Raw genomic sequence first — 21,921 nt, 5'->3', positions numbered from 1 at the left:
GTTTTGCGCTCCCGCAACCGCCGGTCAATTTGAATAGCCAGTGCCATAGTATCATTCAGACCTGTGGGAATGGGAAAACCCACCATAACATTCTTAATGGCTTCAGAAAGGCCATTTCTAAAATTAGCGGCCAGTGCACACTCGTTCCAATGTGTCAGCACGGACCATTTCCGAAATTTTTGGCAATACACTTCAGCCTCGTCCTGCCCCTGAGACATAGCCAGCAAGGCCTTTTCTGCCTGAATCTCAAGATTGGGTTCCTCATAAAGTAAACCGAGCGCCAGAAAAAACGCATCAAGATCAGCCAATGCCGGATCTCCTGGCGCCAGCGAAAAAGCCCAATCCTGAGGGTCGCCCCGTAAGAACGAAATAACAATTTTTACTTGCTGAGCAGAATCTCCTGATGAACAGGGTCTCAGGGACAAAAACAATTTACAATTATTCACGAAATTCCTAAACTTAAACCTGTCTCCGGAAAACAGTTCAGGAATCGGTATTTTAGGTTCTGACCTAGGATTTCTGATAACATAGTCTTGTATGCCCTGCACACGAGTAGCCAGCTGGTCCACACTTGTAATCAAGGTCTGGACATTCATGTCTGCAGCAAGCATAGCCACTCTGAGGTAAAGGGGAAGGAGAAAAAAAAAACTCAGAATCTTCTTTCTTATAATCCCTCTTCTGCAATGCATTAAACATTTAATACTGGCCTGGCAAACTGTTATGACCCCAATGGCGAGGGTCTCAGAGGAACGTGGAAGTCTGCAGAATACAAAAATCCAGCTCATAGGGCAGTGGTAACTGGGTTGACCATATATCTACTCCTAACGCCAACACTAGAAGTAGCCGGGGATCATTCCTACGTTGATTCTAGATGACACGCGCCAGCCGGAGAATCTAGCTACCCCTAGTAGAGGAAAACAAAGACCTTTCTTGCCTCCAGAGAAGGGGACCCCAAAGCTGGATAGAAGCCCCCCACAAATAATGACGGTGAGGTAAGAGGAAATGACAAACACAGAAATGAACCAGGTATAGCACAGAGAGGCCCGCTTACTGATAGCAGAATAAAGAAAGGTAACTTATATGGTCAACAAAAACCCTATCAAAATCCACACTGGAAATTCAAGAACCCCCGAACCGTCTAACGGTCCGGGGGGAGAACACCAGCCCCCTAGAGCTTCCAGCAAAGGTCAGGATATAGATTTGGAACAAGCTGGACAAAAATACAAAACCAAAACAAATAGCAAAAAGCAAAAGGCAGACTTAGCTGATATAACTGGAACCAGGATCAGTAGACAAGAGCACAGCAGACTAGCTCTGATAACTACGTTGCCAGGCATTGAACTGAAGGTCCAGGGAGCTAATATAGCAACACCCCTAACTAACGACCCAGGTGCGGATAAAAGGAATGACAGAAAAACCAGAGTCAAAAAACTAGTAACCACTAGAGGGAGCAAAAAGCAAATTCACAACACCTCCCTCCTCACTTATCTCTGCTGAAGACTTTGCCTCATTCTTCAAGCAGAAGATTGATAACATCAGAGACAGTTTTGGTCAACAAGCCCCAGAGCCCTTCCTCCCAACTTCCCTACCCTCCACCTCCAAAACCAACTACTCCACCATTACAGAAGATCAACTCGCCACTCTACTCTCAAGATCGCATCTCACCACCTGTGCACTTGACCCGCTCCCATCCCACCTCATCCCAAACCTCACCACAATCTTCATCCCAACCCTAACCCATCTCTTCAACCTATCACTAACAAATGGTGTTTTCCCCTCAAGCTTTAAACATGCCTCCATCACACCTATCCTCAAAAAGCCCTCTCTTGACCCATCCTCTGTATCTAGCTATCGCCCTATATCACGTCTCCCCTATGCCTCAAAACTACTGGAACAACACGTCTACCTTGAACTGTCCTCCCATCTCTCTTCTTGCTCCCTCTTTGACCGCTTACAATCTGGCTTCCGGTCACACCATTCCACTGAAACTGCCCTAACTAAGGTCACCACTGACCTTTTAACCGCCAAGAGCAAGCGACACTACTCTGTTCTCCTCCTCCTCGACCTGTCGGCTGCCTTTGACACAGTGGACCATTCCCTATTATTACAGACCCTCTCATCCCTTGGCATCACAGACTTGGCCCTATCCTGGATCTCATCATACCTAACAGACCGGACATTCAGCGTCTCCCACTCACACACCACCTCCTCACCTCGCCCCCTCTCTGTCGGAGTCCCACAAGGTTCAGTCCTTGGGCCCCTGCTCTTCTCCATTTACACCTTTGGCCTGGGACAGCTCATAGAATCTCATGGCTTTCAGTATCACCTCTATGCTGATGACACACAGATCTACATCTCTGGACCAGATATCACCTCCCTACTAACCAGAATCCCTCAATGTCTGTCCACTATTTCATCCTTCTTCTCCGCTAAATTTCTGAAACTTAACATGGACAAAACAGAATTCATCATCTTTCCCCCATCTCACGTGACCCCCCCAACGAACCTATCCATTACAGTAAATGGCTGCCCACTCTCCCCAGTCCCACAAGCTCGCTGCCTCGGGGTTATCCTTGACGCTGATCTCTCCTTCAAACCACATATCCAAGCCCTTTCCACTTCCTGCCGACTTCAACTCAAAAATATTGCACGAATCCGTTCATTCCTCAACCAAGAATCTGCAAAAACCCTAGTCCATGCCCTCATCATCTCTCGTCTTGACTACTGCAACCTCCTGCTCTGTGGCCTCCCCTCAAACACTCTCGCACCCCTCCAATCTATTCTAAACTCTGCTGCCCGACTAATCCACCTGTCCCCCCGCTATTCTCCGGCCTCTCCCCTCTGTCAATCCCTTCACTGGCTCCCCATTGCCCAGAGACTCCAGTACAAAACCCTAACCATGACGTACAAAGCCATCCACAACCTGTCTCCTCCTTTACATCTGTGACCTCATCTCCCGGTACTTTCCTACACGCAACCTCCGATCCTCACAAGATCTGCTTCTCTACTCCCCTCTTATCTCCTCTTCCCACAATCGTATACAAGATTTCTCTCGCGTATCACCCCTACTCTGGAACCCTCTACCACAACACATCAGACTCTCGCCCACCATCGAAACCTTCAAAAAGAATCTGAAGACCCACCTCTTCCGACAAGCCTACAACCTGCAGTAACCACCGATCAACCAACCGCTGCACGATCAGCTCTATCCTCACCTACTGTATTCTCACCCATCCCTTGTAGATTGTGAGCCCTCGCGGGCAGGGTCCTCACTCCTCCTGTACCAGTTATGACTTGTATTGTTCAAGATTATTGTACTTGTTTTTATTATGTATACCCCTCCTCACTTGTAAAGCGCCATGGAATAAATGGCGCTATAACAATAAATAATAATAATAATAATAATACCCCAAAATGGACCCAAAAAAATTTTCAACTCATTCTGCAAAAAATAAGTCCTCATACAGCTCTGTTCGGCAAAAAAATAAGTTACATCTCTCAGAATATGGCGACAAAACCCCCCACTTTTTATTAAAAAAAAAAAAAGCATTTTTACCGTGATGGCAGCAAAACCTAAAAAAAACTCCCAACTATATAAATCTGGTATCGCTGTAATTGCCCCCGACCCAAAGAATAAATCCGCCTCATCACTTAATACTGCATGGTGAACCACGCTAAAATAAAAATAAGAACTATTCTTGTTGTACTCTTTGTTCATTCTACCTCCCAAAATTCGGAATAAGGCTCGGCTCACATTTATCCTGTGCTCTTACGTCGTAGTTTCCATGTAAATTCCCCAAAACCGCGATTCAGACCAAACCCTGGACGGAAACGCTCACTTATGAGGCAGATGGTATTTGTTTTGGCGGTGCCTCATCATTTTAGGTGCCTTTTTAGCACACAAGTGTGGGCGACTACAGATCTGTGCACGCCTAAAAAAAATGGATACCACTGGAGCAGACGTCAAACAGAGTTTCGTCTGAATCCCATTTTTGTGGGAGTTACATGGAAGCCCCAAGGTAAGTGCTTAGAGTAGAACACAAGAATGTGATTCGGCCTTATTCTGGAAGCGATAGAAAAATATTTCGTACCCCAAAATGTTATCAATAAAAACCCTATTTATCCGGCACAAAACCAGCCCCCACTCAGGTCCGTCATCTGTTACTGGAATTATAGGGGGTTCCCACGTTACTGCTAGAACAATGATGCTGGAAAAGTGACATGGCTCACCACCCCTCAAATAAAATCCTGTGAATTCTGCGCTCCAAATCTAAATGCACCCCTCCTTCTGAGCCCCACTGTGCCTAAACCACAGTATGCAGCCACATGTTTGGCATTAATGTAATGGAGAGAAGGCACTTAATTTACCGGTGCGCAACGCCATGAGCACAAGCTGGGCTCAATGTGGCGTTACACTGTATGTGGGCACAATGTATGGGTACTAGACTGGCAGATTTGCAATTCTGAAAAAAAAGCATGGTGTGGATATTACAAAATAGTCCCTGCAGCCGTAGATGAATTTATTGAGAGGTGCAGTTTCTACAGTGGGGTCACTTGAGGGGTTTTCTGCTGTTCTGGCACCTTCAGGGCTCCGCAAATGTCGCCTGTAAAGTATTCTAGCAAAATCTGTGCTGCATAAGCCAAATGGCGCTCCTGCCTTCTCAGCCATGACGTGCGGCCGAACAGTAATTTCTTACAGCACATGGGGCAGCACCGTGTTCACGAGAAATTGCGGGGTCTAGTTTCATCTATTAACCCTTGTGCACCTGACAGATTTTGTAGCAAATACAAAAATTACATTTTTACCACTAAAATCTAATATTTCCACATCTCCCATGCTATAAAATTTTGTGTGGCACCTATAAGATTATCTCAGCACAGGAACATTTTATTTAAACAGGTCCAATTGTGGAAGTTAGTATTAATCCAAGATCTATTGATTAAAATGAACTTGGTTCTTGGGAGAACTCCTTTAAGGGAAAAATACATATTTAGTATCAGTGCAACCACAGTTATTGGCTTAAAAAAAGCCAGAATTCTTTTGTGTACCCCCAAATTATGCCTTGTATTTCAGCTAATGAGCCGTCATATCTGTACATCAGCAGAATACATTTATTACACAAAAAGTTCTAAATGAGCACCAGTAATTTTTTATAGCTTAGTTTCTTATATCCATACTGATCTAGAGAAGGAGAAGAAAAGTGTTTAGAAGAGTGCAGCACAGCTCTATTCTAGTCAATGAGACCATACAGCCATCACAGCCGGTGCCGGGAGACTCAGGTGTGGGACCCATAGGGAGCAAACCCTTAACTAACAATTCTTTTTTCATGCAACTTTAGGTGGTTCTCCTCCTCAGCCAGTGGTTCCTTCTCATAAAGAGAAGAGTGGTGCGCCCCCTGTTGGAAGCATATACGATGACATTTTACTTCCAGGTCTTAACACTACCCCTTTGAGTTCCAGAAGGCTGGTAAAGTATTGTTTTCTACTTTACTGTGTTTAGTTTGACCACTTTTCAGGACATACCGTAATCGCATTCCTATATCCTATGTAATTAGTTTCATTCCCCTTCCTCCTTCCCCCTATTTTCTCACTGTTATTTTTTCTTACTCATTATGGAGTTTCATTATTTACTGCTTAGTGAATAGTAATGCAGTTAGGTCCAGAAATATTTGGATCGTGACACAAGTTTAGGCATTTTAGTTTTTAAACAAGACATATTCAAGATAATTATATGATCAATATGGGCCTAAAGGGCAGCTTTAATTTGAGGTTATTCACATCTTTTTTGGAGTAAGGGTTTAAGGATTACAAGTCTTTAATATGTAGTTGCCTGTCTTTAACCCCTTCACCCCTGGAGCTTTTTTCGGTTTTGCATTTTCGTTTTTCGCTCCCCCTCCTTCCCAGAGCCATAACTTTTTTATTTTTCTGTCAATATGGCCATGTGAGGGCTTTTTTTTTGCGGAACGAGTTGTTCTTCTGAACGACATCATTGGTTTTACCATGTCGTGTACTAGAAAATGGGAAAAATATTCCAAGTGCGGTGAAATTGCACGGTGAAATTGCAAAAAAAGTGCAATCCCACACTTGGTTTTTGTTTGGCTTTTTTGCTAGGTTCACTAAATGCTAAAACTGATCTGTCATTATGATTCTCCAGGTGATTACGAGTTCATAGACACCAAACTTGACTAGGTTCTTTTTTATCTAAGTGGTGAAAAAAAAAATCCAAACTTTGCTTTAAAAAAAAAAAAAAAAAAGTGCCATTTTCCGATACCCGTAGCTTCTCCATTTTTTGTCATCTGGGGTCGGGTGAGGGCTTATTTTTGGTGTGCTGAGCTGACGCTTTTAGTGATGCCATTTTGGTGCAGATACGTTCTTTTGCTCGCCCGTTATTGCATTTTAATGCAACGTCGCAGCAACCAAAAAACGTAATTCTGGCGTTTTGAATTTTTTTCTTGCTACACCTTTTATCAATCAAGTTACTTTTTTAAAAAATTTTTTTATTGATCACGTGATTCTGAATGCGGCGATACTAAATATGTGTATATTTGATTTTTTTTATTTGATTTTGAATGGAGCGAAAGGGTTTTTTTTTTTTTTTTAATTTTTTTCATATTTTTTAAAACATTTTTTTTTTTTACTTTTGCCATGCTTCAATAGCCTCCATGGGAGGCTAGAAGCTGGCACAACTCGATCGGCTCTGCTACATAGGAGCCATCATCAGATCGCTCCTATGTAGCTGAATTCCTGCATTGCTATGAGCGCTGACCACAGGGTGGTGCTCACAGCAATACGGCGTCAACAACCATAGAGGTCTCAAGGAGGAGACCTTTGGTTGTCATGCCCAGGGCCGACGTCAGCACCCGGGCAAGTGCCGAGGCCCTGGCGAGACGGGGGGGCCCATTTATGGTAGTGTAACTATATCCTGGACCCTGCTGTGTGTGACTGACTCTGACTCAGTCAATCAAATCCCTCATGCCGGCACCCAGCAGGCGGCGGCGCCTCGGCAGCACAGCACAGAGCTCCGACTGGGGTTTTGCTGGCGCTGCGCAGCTGCCTGCAATACTCACCAGTCACCTCCACCGGCCGGTCACCATGGATATACAATACAGAGAGTCACTTCCGGGCGACGCCGGGTCATCTGTCCTGTCACTTCCGGTCGCCGCCCACGTCATCCTAAGAGCCGGCAAGAAGAGTTCCTCACACAGTCACAGCAGAAGATCTTCCTGCATTTGTTTAGTTCCATTCCAAGTCCACCACAGCCACAGGTCCAGCAGCGGCAGCTTCAAGCAGGAGAAGAGCAGCAGCTGCAGTCAGGTGCACGGACGGTGCACCCTCTCCCTGTGTCCACAACGAGGGCGATGGACGGCGCCGAGTGAAGCAGTGAGTGAGTGACTCGTCTTCGATGACGGTCCCAACGCTGCGCATTGCGGGGGGGGGGGGAATGGTATGCATCCTGCTGACTGCCTGCCTGGGCCTGCTGCGTGCATCCTGCCAAGCTGTATTGCTTCATTCAGAGTTTGTGAACCTTATCACGGGGCTGTGCTATACTACGTGCGCTGTGCTGTATACTACGTGGGCTGTGTTTGTGTTATATACTGCGCGGGCTGTGTTATATACTGCGCGGGCTGTGTTATATACTGCGCGGGCTGTGTTATATACTGCGCGGGCTGTGTTATATACTGCGCGGGCTGTGTTATATACTGCGCGGGCTGTGTTATATACTGCGCGGGCTGTGTTATATACTGCGCGGGCTGTGTTATATACTGCGCGGGCTGTGTTATATACTGCGCGGGCTGTGTTATATACTGCGCGGGCTGTGTTATATACTGCGCGGGCTGTGTTATATACTGCGCGGGCTGTGTTATATACTGCGCGGGCTGTGTTATATACTGCGCGGGCTGTGTTATATACTGCGCGGGCTGTGTTATATACTGCGCGGGCTGTGTTATATACTGCGCGGGCTGTGTTATATACTGCGCGGGCTGTGTTATATACTGCGCGGGCTGTGTTATATACTGCGCGGGCTGTGTTATATACTGCGCGGGCTGTGTTATATACTGCGCGGGCTGTGTTATATACTGCGCGGGCTGTGTTATATACTGCGCGGGCTGTGTTATATACTGCGCGGGCTGTGTTATATACTGCGCGGGCTGTGTTATATACTGCGCGGGCTGTGTTATATACTGCGCGGGCTGTGTTATATACTGCGCGGGCTGTGTTATATACTGCGCGGGCTGTGTTATATACTGCGCGGGCTGTGTTAAAGGGGGAGCCCAATGAGACTCTTTCGCCCGGGGCCCTCAAAAACCTGGAGCCGGCCCTGGTCATGCCGACGCATCGCTGACCCCCGATCACGTGACTTGGGTCAGCGATGCACTCATTTCCGGCCAGATGGCCGGAAGTGCTAGTTGAATGCCGCTGTCAGCATTTGACAGCGGCATTTAACTAGTTAATAGCGGCGGGTGAATCGCGATTCCACCCGCCACTATTGCGGGCACATGTCAGCTGTACAAAACAGGTGACATGTTCCGGCTTTGATGCAGGCTCGCCGCCGGAGCACACATCAAAGCAGGGGATCTGACCTCAGATGTACTATTCCGTCTGAGGTCAGAAAGGGGTTAAAAATAGGCCAGATTAGACTTTGCCCAAAAAACATCTAATGAAGCTGGATGAACCTTTACCAGAATGATGGAAGAAGAAAGAATAGAGAAGACTTGGAACGGCTCATGATCCAGAGCACACCACATCCTGTGTATAGCATGGTGGGGGCAGTGTGATGGCTTGGGCATGCATGGCTTCTAATGGCACTGGGTCACTACTGTTTATTGATGATGTGACTGGAGAGAGAAGCATGCGGATAAATTCTGACGTGTACAGGGCGATACTTTCTGCTCAGATTCAACCAAATGCAGCAAGGTCGATTGGATGGTGCTCCCCAGTAAAGCCGCGCAGTGAGCCAAAACATTGCCTTAAAATACTGGGTTGCTTTTGCAGTAAACAAGTGAAATAATATGCAATGGCCGAGTCAATCACCAGCTCTCGACCCCGTTGATTACCATTTCACATACATAAGACAAAACTTAAAGCCTAAAGAACCACAAACAAGCAACAACTGAAGTCAGCTGCAGTAAAAGCCGGCAAATCATCACAAAGGAGGAAACCCTGCATTCTGTGACATCCATGGCTTCTAAACTTCAGTCATTGTCTGCAAAGGATTCTCTAAAAGTATTAAAAATGAACATTTTGTTTGTCCAATTACTTTTGAGCCCCTAAAGGTTTCACAGGATATTTTTTGTTCAACCCCCTTAAACCTAAAATTCTACTCTTGAATTGCATCTCACTTGTTTAATTTTAAATTAAAATAGTGTCTTGTAGAGCCGCAATCACGGAGATTTGGCCACTGTTCAAATGTTTCTGGACCTAACTGGCGATACTGGTCAGTCGTCTTTTCCTTTTTGTGTGGTGTGGGTTTAGACACTTGATTTAAAGGGACTAGATTTTTTTCCGTTATCAGAATTAATATAATTTTAAAGTGAGCTTTCCAAGCATGTCCGTATCTTTATTGTATGTAAAATAAGACATGTTATCCTGGGAAATAACTTGCTAGCAGTCTTATAGGTGGAGCTGCTTTAGGGTACCGTCACAGTGCCATTTTGATCGCTACGACGGCACGATCCGTGACGTCGCAGCGATCGTATGATTATCGCTCCAGCGTCGTAGACTGCGGTCACACGTTGCAATCACGGCGCTGGAGCGATGCCGAAGTCCCCGGGTAACCAGGGTAAACATCGGGTTACTAAGCGCAGGGCCGCGCTTAGTAACCCGATGTTTACCCTGGTTACCAGCGTAAACGTAAAAAAACCAAACAGTACATACTCACATTCCGGTGTCTGTCCCCCGGCGTCTCAGCTTCTCTGCACTGTGTAAGCACAGCGGCCGGAAAGCAGAGCGGTGACGTCAGACGTCACCGCTGTGCTCGCTTTCTGGCTGGCCGGCGCTCACACTGCAGAGAAGCTGAGACGCCGGAGGACAGACACCGGAATGTAAGTATGTACTGTTTGGTTTTTTTACGTTTACGCTGGTAACCACGGTAAACATCGGGTTACTAAGCGCGGCCCTGCGCTTAGTTACCCGATGTTTACCCTGGTTACAAGCGAACACATCGCTGGATCGCTGTCACACACAACGATCCAGCGATGTCAGCGGGTGATCAAGCGACGAAAGAAAGTTCCATACGATCTGCTACGACGTACGATTCTCAGCAGGGTCCCTGATCGCTGCTGCGTGTCAGACACTGCGATATCGTAACGATATCGCTAGAACGTCACGAATCGTACCGTCGTAGCGATCAAAATGGCACTGTGTGACGGTACCCTTAGTGAAAAATTGCAGTGCCCATACCACAAATACTTACCCTCCAAACATTGTCTCTGAGGCCCGAGAACGTATTCTCCGGCCTGCGGCATCTTCAAGTGACTCTGGAACAAATCATGTTAGCATGTCTATTAATGTTTTACATTTGTTTTTAATTGCAGACAAATTTTAATGCAGAAATGCCATCAAGCCCATCAACTCCATATGCCTGTAAGTAAGATACTGTCCCAACACACAAGTGATAAGTGTTTTGTGTACTGAGTACTTCTACTGGATTCATGAAGCTCCACGCTTCTGACCCATTGCTGGTCTATTAGGGAATTGTATGTTCGGCCCTTATTCAGATCTCCTCCAGTATGTATGGTGGCTTGTGAATGAATATATCTCCCTTGGATTTTTACCTATTTTGTTACATTACAACCTGACTAGAAGCAATGGGATGAAACTGAATGGGAGGAGACACAGATTAGATATTAGAAAAAACTTTTTGACAGTGAGGGTGACCAGTGAGTGGAACAGGCTGCCACGAGAGGTGGTGAGTTCTTCTTCCATGGAAGTCTTCAAACAGAGGCTGGACAGACATCTGTCTGGGATGATTTAGTGAATCCTGCTTGGAGCAGGGGGTTGGACCAGATGACCCAGGAGGTCCCTTCCAACTCTAACATTCTGTGATTCTATGGTTCTACAGTACTTGTGTCTTTCGCGAGTACAGTTGATCAGTGGAAGCTGGCCTCGCTGCATGCTATCAGGGGTCTTAATAGTACTAGGTTTTTCATATGGGCGAAAAAAACTTTTATCATTCCTGGGTGCCAGGGTGCAAGTGCTTCCACTATAATTTTGTCCAAAGGAGTCTCTATCAGAAGGAAAATCCGCTATAAAGAGTGTCCCTTCCAACTCTACCATTCTATGATTCTGTGTGTAAATATTTTTGTGATCAGATTTGTGTGTGATGCGTTAGCACTAAATAGTCTAAAAGTATGTGCACACGTTCAAGATTTTGCTGCAGATCTGCAGCGGATTTGACGCTGCGGATTCGCAGTTTACAGTACCATGTAAACCTATGGAAAACCAAATCCGCTGTGCACATGCGGAAAATTCTGTGCGGAAACATTGTTGTTTTCTGCAGCATGTTAATTCTTTGTGCGGATTCTGCAGCGTTTTACACCTGTTCCATAATTGGAATCCGCAGGTGTAAAACCGCAGGCGAAATCCGCAGGGAATCCGTAGGTAAAACGCAGGTCTTTTTACCTGCGGATTCTGCAGAATCCGTGCGGAAAAATCCGCAAATGAATCCGCAACGTGTGCACATACCCTCAGCTGAAGTGAGACAAAGGCACAAATTACATTTATGGGATCAAATAACTAAAAAATTCGCATGCGCATATGTTATCACCCCTTTTGCTATGAAGCCCCTAAAAATTTCTGGTGCAAGCAATTACCTTCATAAGTCACATACTTAGATTGCACACAGGTGGACTTTCACTAAGTGTCACGTGATCCGTCAGTACACATGTAAGCTGCGCAAGTCGTGGGCAAGGGGTTGTTGTTGTCCCTCACCCTGGCACCCCACAAATAAATGGTGTCCCAGTTCCTCTGCTGTCTCCATGATCCCGGACCTAGGAAGAGACTCACATTGAATAGGGAACACCCGGTTCATTTTAAAAGTTCGTCTTTACTGAAGAGCTCGAGTACAGCCATCTTTAACACTCAGTATCGGGCACAGCACTCTGTGTCATGTGCTTCCAACATACAGTACATCTCACTTCTGTTCTCACGTTCAGCCCGGATTACCCCTACGCTTGATCCTCTTGTCGGCCCCAGGGTTTTCCAATCCAGTTCGGCAGTATTCTCAAGATCCTCAACATTCCATCTTCCTCTGTACGGAAGGGTTGTCAGTGCTCTCCATAGCCCCCGACTTGAGCCTAAAGGTACCTTCACACTAAACGATTTACCAACGATCACGACCAGCGATACGACCTGGCCGTGATCGTTGGTAAGTCGTTGTGTGGTCGCTGGGGAGCTGTCACACAGACAGCTCTCCAGCGACCAACGATGCCGAGGTCCCCGGGTAACCAGGGTAAACATCGGGTTACTAAGCGCAGGGCCGCGCTTAGTAACCCGATGTTTACCCTGGTTACCATTGTAAAAGTAAAAAAAACAAACAGTACATACTCACCCTCTGCTGTCTGTCACACGTCCCTCGCCGTCCGCTTCCCACACTGACTGTGATTGCCGGCCGTAAAGTAAAAGCAGAGCACAGCGGCGACGTCACCGCTGTGCTCTGCTTTTACTTTCCGGCCGGCCGGAGCTCACAGTCAGTGCGGGAAGCAGACGGCAAGGGACGTGTGACAGACAGCAGAGGGTGAGTATGTACTGTTTGTTTTTTTTACTTTTACAATGGTAACCAGGGTAAACATCGGGTTACTAAGCGCGGCCCTGCGCTTAGTAACCCGATATTTACCCTGGTTACCATTGTAAAACATCGCTGGCATCGTTGCTTTTGCTGTCAAACACAACGATACACGGTGATCTGACGACCAAATAAAGTTCTGAACTTTCAGCAACGACCAGCGATATCACAGCAGGATCCTGATCGCTGCTGCGTGTCAAACACAACGATATCGCTATCCAGGACGCTGCAACGTCACGGATCGCTATCGTTATCGCTGCAAAGTCGGTTAGTGTGAAGGTACCTTTAGGCTCCAGATGTTGCAGGAATGTCCATAGGGAGCTTTGAATGACTTCATACCGCCGGAACGTCTTTGCCCACGCTGTGCTTCAGTATTTTTCAACTTGAACTCGCCCTAGCAACTATCACCAACAAATTTTCCTTACTAACTGACTAAACAAGGAAGTTGTTACTTTTTAATTGCCCTAACCCCTCCCACTTTGGGCTGGACCAATCACCAACTGTATCTTTTCTCTGTCTGCCCCAGCAGTTGGTTGCTGGGCACACTTCACCTTTCACCTATTTAACTTCAGTCACTACCTTCTAACATTACGTACTGAACTTTCTATAATGTTTCCCCAACTAAATGTTTCCTCTTTCTAACTTAATCCTTAAGTCCTATGCTATGCTTTATATACCCTAGACTTTCTCTATGCACTACACATGAATAACATTACACATTAATCACAATTCATTACATTAGTGCCTATCAAACTATGCAGATTCACATAGTAATAGTCACAAAAATACAATAAAACCATAAACTTGCTACAAACATTGTTTAGAGAGGAAGAGGCATATGGCAGCCCCTGTCACACGCTTGCATACACACACCTTTTCTGAAAGGCTGCAACACCATTAAGCAAGAGGCACCACTAACCAAACATCATGAAGATCAAAGAGATCTCATAACAAGTCGGGTAAATTTGTTGAGCAGTACAAGTCAGGGTTGGGTTATTATAAACAAAAATAATAAAAAAATTCTGAATTTCTGATGATCCACCAGAGCACAATCAAATCCATTATCAAATGGAAAGAACAATCATACCTCTTCATCAGGACAAACCACAATAATGCCTATTATTGTAGTTTGTCCTGATGAAGACGTATCACTTTAAGGCTGTGTGCACACGTTTAAGATTTTTCACATTTTTTTTTTAGCTGTTTTTCGCTATAAAAACACAATAAAACTGCGAAAAAAACACATACATTAAGCATCCTATTATTAGAATGCAATCCGCAATTTTTATGCACATGTTGCGTTTTTTTCCGCAGCGGAATCACATTCCCGGAAAAAAACGCAGCATGTTCATTCTTTGTGTGGAATTGCGGGGATTCCGTACACATAGAAATGCATTGATCCGCTTACTTTCCGCATGGGGCTATGCCCACCATGCGGGAAGTAAGCGCATCATTTGCGGTTGGTACCCAGGGTGGTGGAGAGGAGACTCTCCTCCAGGCCCTGGGAACCATATACCTGTAAGAAAGAAAAAAAAAAAAACAGAATTAAAATCGTGATATTCTCACCTTCTGGCGTCCCTCGCGATGCTTCTGTTCCCTGGGATGCTTTGCGGCAATGACCTGTGATGACGTAGTGGTCTCGCTACGTCATCTGGGGTCATTGCCGCAGGGCATGACTGCGAACAGGAGCATCGCGAGGAGCGGGAAGGCTGCAGGGGACGCCGGAAGGTGAGAATATCACAATTTTATTTTTTTTTAAATTATTTTTAACATTAGATCTTTTTACTATTGATGCTGCATAGGCAGCATCAATAGTAAAAAGTTGGTCACACTTGTCAAACACTATGTTTGACAAGTGTGACCAACCTGTCAGTCAGTTTTCCAAGCGATGATACAGATCGCTTGGAAAACGCTAGTGTTTAGCGGGAAAACGCATGCCAATTCCGCATGCGTTTTACCCGCGGCACAGTTGCGGAATTGCCACGGAAATTCCAGACGTGTGCGCACAGCCTAAAACACGTTGACAAAACCGCATCCATATCAGATGTCTTCTATTGAATATTGGATCCACGGCAGGGCGGGTTTTACATCCACTTTCATCTCCAAGTTTGCTTATATATGGTTACCTAACAAGGTACGAAGTGACACAGAATAGTGAATAAAAGTATTATTGATCTTTATAGAAACAATATTTTTTTATAAAAAACACAACATTAAAAGACAGGATGATGGAATGGATTGGACCTACAAAAAACAATCAGGATGTGACGTAGCAGAAAAATCTTTTTAAAGTGGTTATATGCAATATATCTGCATTAGGTATAGTATCCCTATAAAAGATTTGAATGGACTTAGCATATGGGTGGACATAAAAAATGTCTCTTGGCAAGAAAAGCCTTCCCTTTTTTATTTACAGTCCTATATCAAATAAAAGGTAAGGGTAATAGATAGCAGAGTATATTGGTGAATATAAAGCTATATTAGTAACACAGCTAATGTCATACTCCTAATCGAATCAGAGGTTGCCTTGAAGTGAAAAATAGTGTGTGTTTCTTGCATAAGGAAAAGCAAATATCAGACTATTTTGAGATGGTCACTAGGTGGCAGTAGGGTAGAGGGTCTGAAAAGTTAGTGCATAGGGAAAACACCGCACAAGGCATAAGAAACCGATCAATAAGCTGTGGGTTATTACCTGAGAAAGCGGGGAAGATGATGCTGGGTATAGAAGGAAAGTCACATCCCGCGCCCGACGAGCGCCGTTTCGCCTTGCAGCTTCTTCCAACAAGAGGGGTGGGTTTTACATCCACTTTCATCTCCAAGTTTGCTTACGATCTCTTTGGTAGATCTGCAGCAGCTGTTTTTCATACAAGTTAATAAAGGGGCTATAGCTATCTATTTTAGTCTGGTTTTATAATTAATTAGTAAATTAATCTTTATGTATACAGATTCAAGAGCATTCAGTCCATCGACCACGATGCAGAGCAGAAAAGCCTTATCACCTGCTCAGCTTGACCCATTTCACACACAAGGTGACGCTTTGACCTCAAATGACCACCTGGATGATACGTGGGTTACGGTATATGGGTGAGCTATGCTGTATTTTTTTTTCCTCCCAACTTATAGGACTAGAGAATCAATGAGTGTGAGATATGTTTGGGGAATCTAAGGATGTCATCTATTGTCCATCACTACAAGTTTCAATACACTGTAGTAATGAAGTTGATAGATTCAACAGAAGCATATTCTGTAGGGGCATGTTAATCACATTCCTGTGCGAGAAGGTAAACTGCAGCCGAATGTCAGAGAAACTTATAAAAATAAATAAAAATGATGTACTCAGATGGCAGCGGGTCTGTTATCTACATCCAAGTGTTAGGAAAGTCTTTAAACATGTAATACATTATGCGCAATGCCTCAAGCATATTGCAAAGCTGGGGCGAGTTGTTGGCATTCTGGGTTTTGGGGAGAGAATATGGTACTTCTGCGGTTCTATATTACTGAGATGTGCAAACTGTATTATGACTCTTGTAGGAAGCCATCATACATTATCATGGCCATCTGCAGAAAGCTTGAATGTTTTTCTTGTTTTTTTTCATTTCATTACATCTCCTTATTCCCTTAATGTATAGGTTTCCTCAAGCCTCTTCTTCCTACATCTTACTACAGTTTGCTCAGTATGGGAATATAATAAAACATGTGGTAAGGATGATTTTCCTGTCTTTGAATTTTTTTCCTGAAAAACACCTTTAATGAAGCAAAAAAAAAAAATCAATAAATGGAACAATGCATTATTATAAATTGTCGATTATTACAATTATTTAGCAATTCATTTGTAATGTACTTTTTCATTTCCCTTCTTTGCTAGGTTAAACTTTTTTTTCTCCTTCACCTCATTGGGGACACAGAACCATGCGTGTTATGCTGCTGCCACTAGGAGGCTGATACAAGAGTTAGCGCCTCCTCTGCAGTATACACCCACACACTAGCTCCAGCTCAACCAGTTCATGCTTAGTGTCCATAGGAGGCACATGGGTCTGATATTTAGACCAAAAATTTTAATTTTTATTTTTTTATTCTATTTTTTACTTTTTACCAATTTTTCTCAAGGATTATAGGGGTGACGGATCCCTTCAGGGTTTCAATCTCCCACAACCAACAGGCGGGAACATGGAGTGTCGCTTCCACGTACCGCCTCCTGCACAGTCTATAGCCGTGCCTGCGCTCTATTCTAGGGACGACGGGTCCCTTAAGGGCACCACTCTCCCCGTACCATCAAAGACGGGAACATGGAGTGTCACCTCCATGTACCCACTTCTGCAGCGAGGCTCGCTAGAGCCGGATAACAGCCCTGTCCCATCCTGGGGGAGTTAACCCCCTAGGATGTACAGAGGCATCGATGGCATCCGAGCGCCCACCACTGCATCACCACTGATAGAACAGCGGTGATGGAAGGAGGTGGACGATCCCTCTCCACATCCCTAACAAGGGGATGGAGGGTCCCTGCACCGTCCAATCTGCAGCTACGATTCCCCACAGAGTTCCTCCGGATCTCTGATCGGTAAGTGCCGGGGTCAGGTGCGGCAGGAGGGCCTCCTGACTGCGCTGCACTTCCCCAGGCCAAGGTACCTTCCGTCCGGCGCTGGACATTTACTCCCCGGCTTCGGCCTTTGCTAGGCCACAAGCCAGAAGCTCTGCCCATTCGCTTGTTTGTTCAGCCGGCTCCCCCCACTCTTTTAGTGCTTCTTCACAACGCAAGCTTCTGTGCCTGCTTCCGGCAGCCATTACTTTGCTTTCAGATGCTCCTCTGCACTGCAGACTCCTCCATATCCCAGCCGGGTCCCTAGCAAAGGACTGCTTTGGGCACACAGGACCATGGGTAAGAGCTGTGCTGCGACACTATTGGCTTTCCCTGTAGTATATTCCTGGGCATTTCTCTTCACTGGGGCACTTAGCAGAGTCAGGATATACTGGGGTACACCATGTCATTTTCTAAGACATCCAGGAGGGCTACCAAAACCCATACAGTGTTTTTCTCCTCATGTACCATCTGTCAGTCTTCGTTTCCCCCTTAGACAGAGTAATCCTCTCTGCAAAGCTTGTGACCCCCAAATGCTCTCAGGAGCCCTCCGCCGCTACCGAACCCAGCGTATTTAGTCCCCCTGAGTGGGCCTCGTCACTGTTGCAGTCCATGGCCTCACTGGCTAAAGCCTTTGAGTTCCTCCAGGACCCCTCCACAGGTCGGGGCATTCGTCTGCCTGATTTAGAAGATTCCTCTTCTACAAGGGAACCGTCGGCCAGCAGGGGCTGCACTCTGGCACAAAATTCATGGACAGCTAGGAAACTGACCCATAGTACGTCTCCCGAACCCTCTCGTGCAACCTCTCTGCCTTATCAGAGCCGTCGTTTATTTGGAGAGAAGCTGGATCAGCTTATCTCTGATGTTACAGGGGAAAAAGTTAATTCCTCCCCAGCCAAAGACCAGATGACCTTTTTGCCGTCGGCAACAAACTCGTTTCCGGTCCTTACGCACCAGCCCTGGCTGGTCAACTACGACCGCCTCTTCCGGATCGGGACCCTCACCACGTAGGGACAGTCCAGAACTAAGGGATCTAGGTCCCGTAGATTCTTGACCCAATGACTCATCGCTTCATCCGGTCAGCACCTGCAGGGTAGGCGGACCTCTACTCCTGTTTCGTCAGGCTTGGTTCTCCGTCGTTCACGACGAATGGGTCAGGGACCTGGTGTCTTCTGGATACAGAATAGAATTTCTTCCTGTCCCCCGACACGATTCTTCCCCTCTCGTTCCCCCAAAACAGAGGTGTGAGCACAGTCCTTTTACCGACCCATCGATTTGCTACGCTAAGACGCAGTCCTTATTCAGGTCCCAGAAAACGAGAGGTTCGAAAGGTTCTACTTGAATGTATTTGTGGTTCTGAAGAAAGACTGAACAGTGCAGCCCATCCTGGATCTGAAACTCTTAAACAAATTTGTCAAGGTCAGACACTTCAGGATGGAGTCCCTCCGTTCGGTCATCTCCTCCATGGAGAAGGGGGGAGTTCCTTGCATCCTTCGACATCTGGGATGCATACCTCCATATTCCGATCTTTCCCCCTTACCAGAGGTTCCTGCGCTATGCTGTGGGCGAAGAGCATTTCCAGTTCACAGCCTTTCTATTCGGACTCGCCACCGCTCCCAGAATGTTTACGAAAGACATGGCGGCCGTCATGACCATTCTGCACTCTCGGGGCATGGTCGTTTTGCAATACTTAATCGACCTTCTGATCAAGGGACCATCTTTCCAGGCCTGTGCGGAGTGCGTGCTTATCACTCTGGATACTCTTTCTTGTCTGGGCTGGCTTATAAATCTAAGCAAGTCCTCTCCCGTTCCAGCTCATCAGATATCCTTTTTAGGGATGCTCCTGACCACCTCCCGAGGGTTGGTGATTCTACCTCGAGACAAGGTCTTAGCCCTTCAACAGGGAGCTTGGGCATGACTGTCCTGGGGAAAATGGTGGCAGCGATGGCAGCTGTTCTTTTCTCCCAGCTACACCTTTGCCCTCTGCAGCATGCGCTTTTGGCGGCCTGGGACAGGAACCCGTTCTCCCTCGGCCGATTGTGCCATCTGTCCCCGTGGGTCAGACAAGCGCTCAGGTGGTGGACGTTGCGGTCTTCCCTCAGCCAGGGGAAATCCTTTCTTCCGGTTCAATGGCTGGTGGTCACTACTACCGACGCCAGACTCCTCGGCTGGGGGCAGTAGGTAGTTCACATTCTCCGCTGGGCCGAAAAGAACCATTCGGTCATTTCAGCAGTACACATTCCGGGCGTGGAAAACTGGTCAGCAGACTTCCTCAGCCGCCAGGGTCTCTCCTCCGGGGAGTGGGCTCTTCATCCGGAGGTTTTCCACCAGATTTGTCTTCCTTGGGGGACTCCAGATGTGGATCTGATGGCTTCAAGATTAAACGCCAATGTGCCAGAGTTTGTAGCTCGGTCTCGGGATCCAGAAGCCATCGGGGCGGACACACTGGTCCTTCCATGGTGTCAGTTTCATCTTCTATACGTGTCCCCCCCGCTTACGTTGCTCCCGAGAGGGTGTGGTACGCGGAGTTGGTGCAGCTCGTCGCTGACGTGCCTTGGCGACTGCCGGATCTACCAGATCTTCTTTCCCAGGGTCCGATTTGCCACCAGATCTCAGGGGCCCTGTGTTTAACCGCTTGGCCATTGAATCCTGGGTCCTAACCCGGGCTGGCTTCTCGCAATCGGTGGTTTCCACCATGGTTAGTGCCCGGAAGCCTACATCGGTGCGCATTTATCACCGCATATGGAATGCCTTTTTCTCATTCAACCATTTTGGAATTTCTCCAGATCGGCTTGGATTCAGGTCTGGCGCTTAATTCCCTCAAGGGCCAGATCTCGGCTTTATCCATTTTGTTCTAGCGCAGAATTGCTTCCAATCTACAAGTGAGAACTTTCATTCAGGGAGTCTCCCATGTGATTCCCCACTATAAAATGCAGCTGGAAACCTGGGACCTTAACTTGGTCCTGGGTGTTCTGCAAGAGGCGCATTTCAAACCAATGCAGGATGACTCGCTGACCTTCCTTTCCTGGAAGGTCACCTTTCTGGTTGCGGTGACGTCAATCAGGTGGGTCTCAGAGCTTGCTGCCCTGTCCTGTCGAGCTCCTTTCCTAATTTTCCACCAGGACAAGGTGGTTCTTAGGCCGTCCCCATCCTTATTGCCCAAGGTGGTCTCTTCTTCCACCTTAATAAGGCCATTGTCCTGCCCTAACTTTGCCCGGCGCCAGTACACAGAGTGGAGAGAGCCCTTCACACTCTGGATCTGGTGAGAGCCCTCAGAAAATACATGTTTCGGACGGCATTTTTCTGTAAGTCGGATGCTTTGTTTGTTCTCCCGGAGGGTCACAGGAAAGGACTAGCCGCTTTAAAGTCCACAATAGCCAGGTGGATTCGCTAGGCAATTCAGGAGTCTTACCGTGTCAGAGGCAATTCTATCCCAGCAGGGATTAAGGTACACTCCACTCGGTCGGTAGGCATATCTTAGGCCATTCAGCACCAGACGTCGGCGTTACAAGTTTGCAAGGCTGTGACTTGGTCCAGTCTGCATACATTTTCAAAGCACTACAATATTCACACCCAGGCTTCTGCAGATGCGGGCTTGGGCAGACGATATTGCAAGCTGCGGTAGTCCATCTCTAGACAGTTGGTACTTGAGGTTTGATCTGTTACATCGGTTTCCCACCCAGGTACTGCTTTTGGACGTCTCACGTCCTGTGTCCCCCAGTGAGGCGAAGGAGAAACGGAGATTTTTGTGTACTCACCAGAAAATCCTTTTCTCCGAGCCATTCACTGGGGGACACAGCACCCACCCTATTAGCCTGATGGTTGGCTTTGTTCTTTGATTTGACATGTTGTAAGCTTATTTGATGTTTATGTTCTCCTCCTGCTTTGCCACTGAACTAGTTTGGCTAGAACCAGTGTGTGGGTGTATACTGCAGGGGAGGAGCTGATCTTTTTTTGTATTCACTTAGTTTCAGCCTCCTAGCGACAGCAGCATACACCCATGGTCCTGTGGCTCGGAGAAAATTATTTTACGGTGAGTACACAAAAATCCCTGTTTTAAGGGAAACATTTTGCTTACTATGGCTTAGAATGGCGAGAACTTTTAGAGGGCATATTTTGCGATCTAAGAGGAAAAATGTGTATTTTTTTAATATATGGAGAACACTGGGCTGTAATCTGTGTTTTCCTGTGCCTTAGGCCGCACTCAGACAGCACTTGTGCTTCCAAATTTAATGAGCTATATTAGGACTTGACTTAAATCATAGGTAATTTTGTCGATAAAATCCTAAACCATTTACCGGATTTTTCAGACCATAAGACTCACTTTTTTTCCCACGAAAATTTTGGAGGAAAGTGAGGGGTGCATCTTATAATCCGAATGTAATAAATATAAATATTTAAATATAATGTATATCTACCTATTCCCTCTAGATGGTAGATCAGAGGCTGAGGAGCGGGTCACAGGAGGCAGGAGTTGGCAGCTGCGGCTAACACTGTCCCCGCTTTTAAAGAAAATGAATATTCACTGCTCCCCACGCCTATAGTCCCTCCCACCTCTATG

The 21,921-nt window shown here is 46.3% G+C and overlaps 1 protein-coding gene across 5 annotated transcripts in view; it reads left to right on the top strand.

The window, feature by feature from the left end:
* LOC143775334 (nucleoporin NUP35-like) overlaps positions 1-21,921 on the top strand; it is a 58,112-nt gene that overhangs the window by 22,427 nt on the left and 13,764 nt on the right. For all 5 annotated transcript variants that reach the window (XM_077263341.1, XM_077263344.1, XM_077263343.1 and 2 more), the window contains exons 3-6: positions 5,340-5,467; positions 10,536-10,584; positions 15,730-15,868; positions 16,414-16,483. In XM_077263341.1, the coding sequence (XP_077119456.1) occupies positions 5,340-5,467; positions 10,536-10,584; positions 15,730-15,868; positions 16,414-16,483 (386 nt within the window). The remainder of the gene's footprint in view (positions 1-5,339; positions 5,468-10,535; positions 10,585-15,729; positions 15,869-16,413; positions 16,484-21,921) is intronic.

The sequence above is a fragment of the Ranitomeya variabilis genome, chromosome 5 (genome assembly GCF_051348905.1).
Source record: "Ranitomeya variabilis isolate aRanVar5 chromosome 5, aRanVar5.hap1, whole genome shotgun sequence".
Taxonomy (NCBI): Eukaryota; Metazoa; Chordata; class Amphibia; order Anura; family Dendrobatidae; genus Ranitomeya; species Ranitomeya variabilis.
Note: the sequence above shows the minus strand (reverse complement) of the source record. Positions and strands in the feature narration are given on the sequence as shown.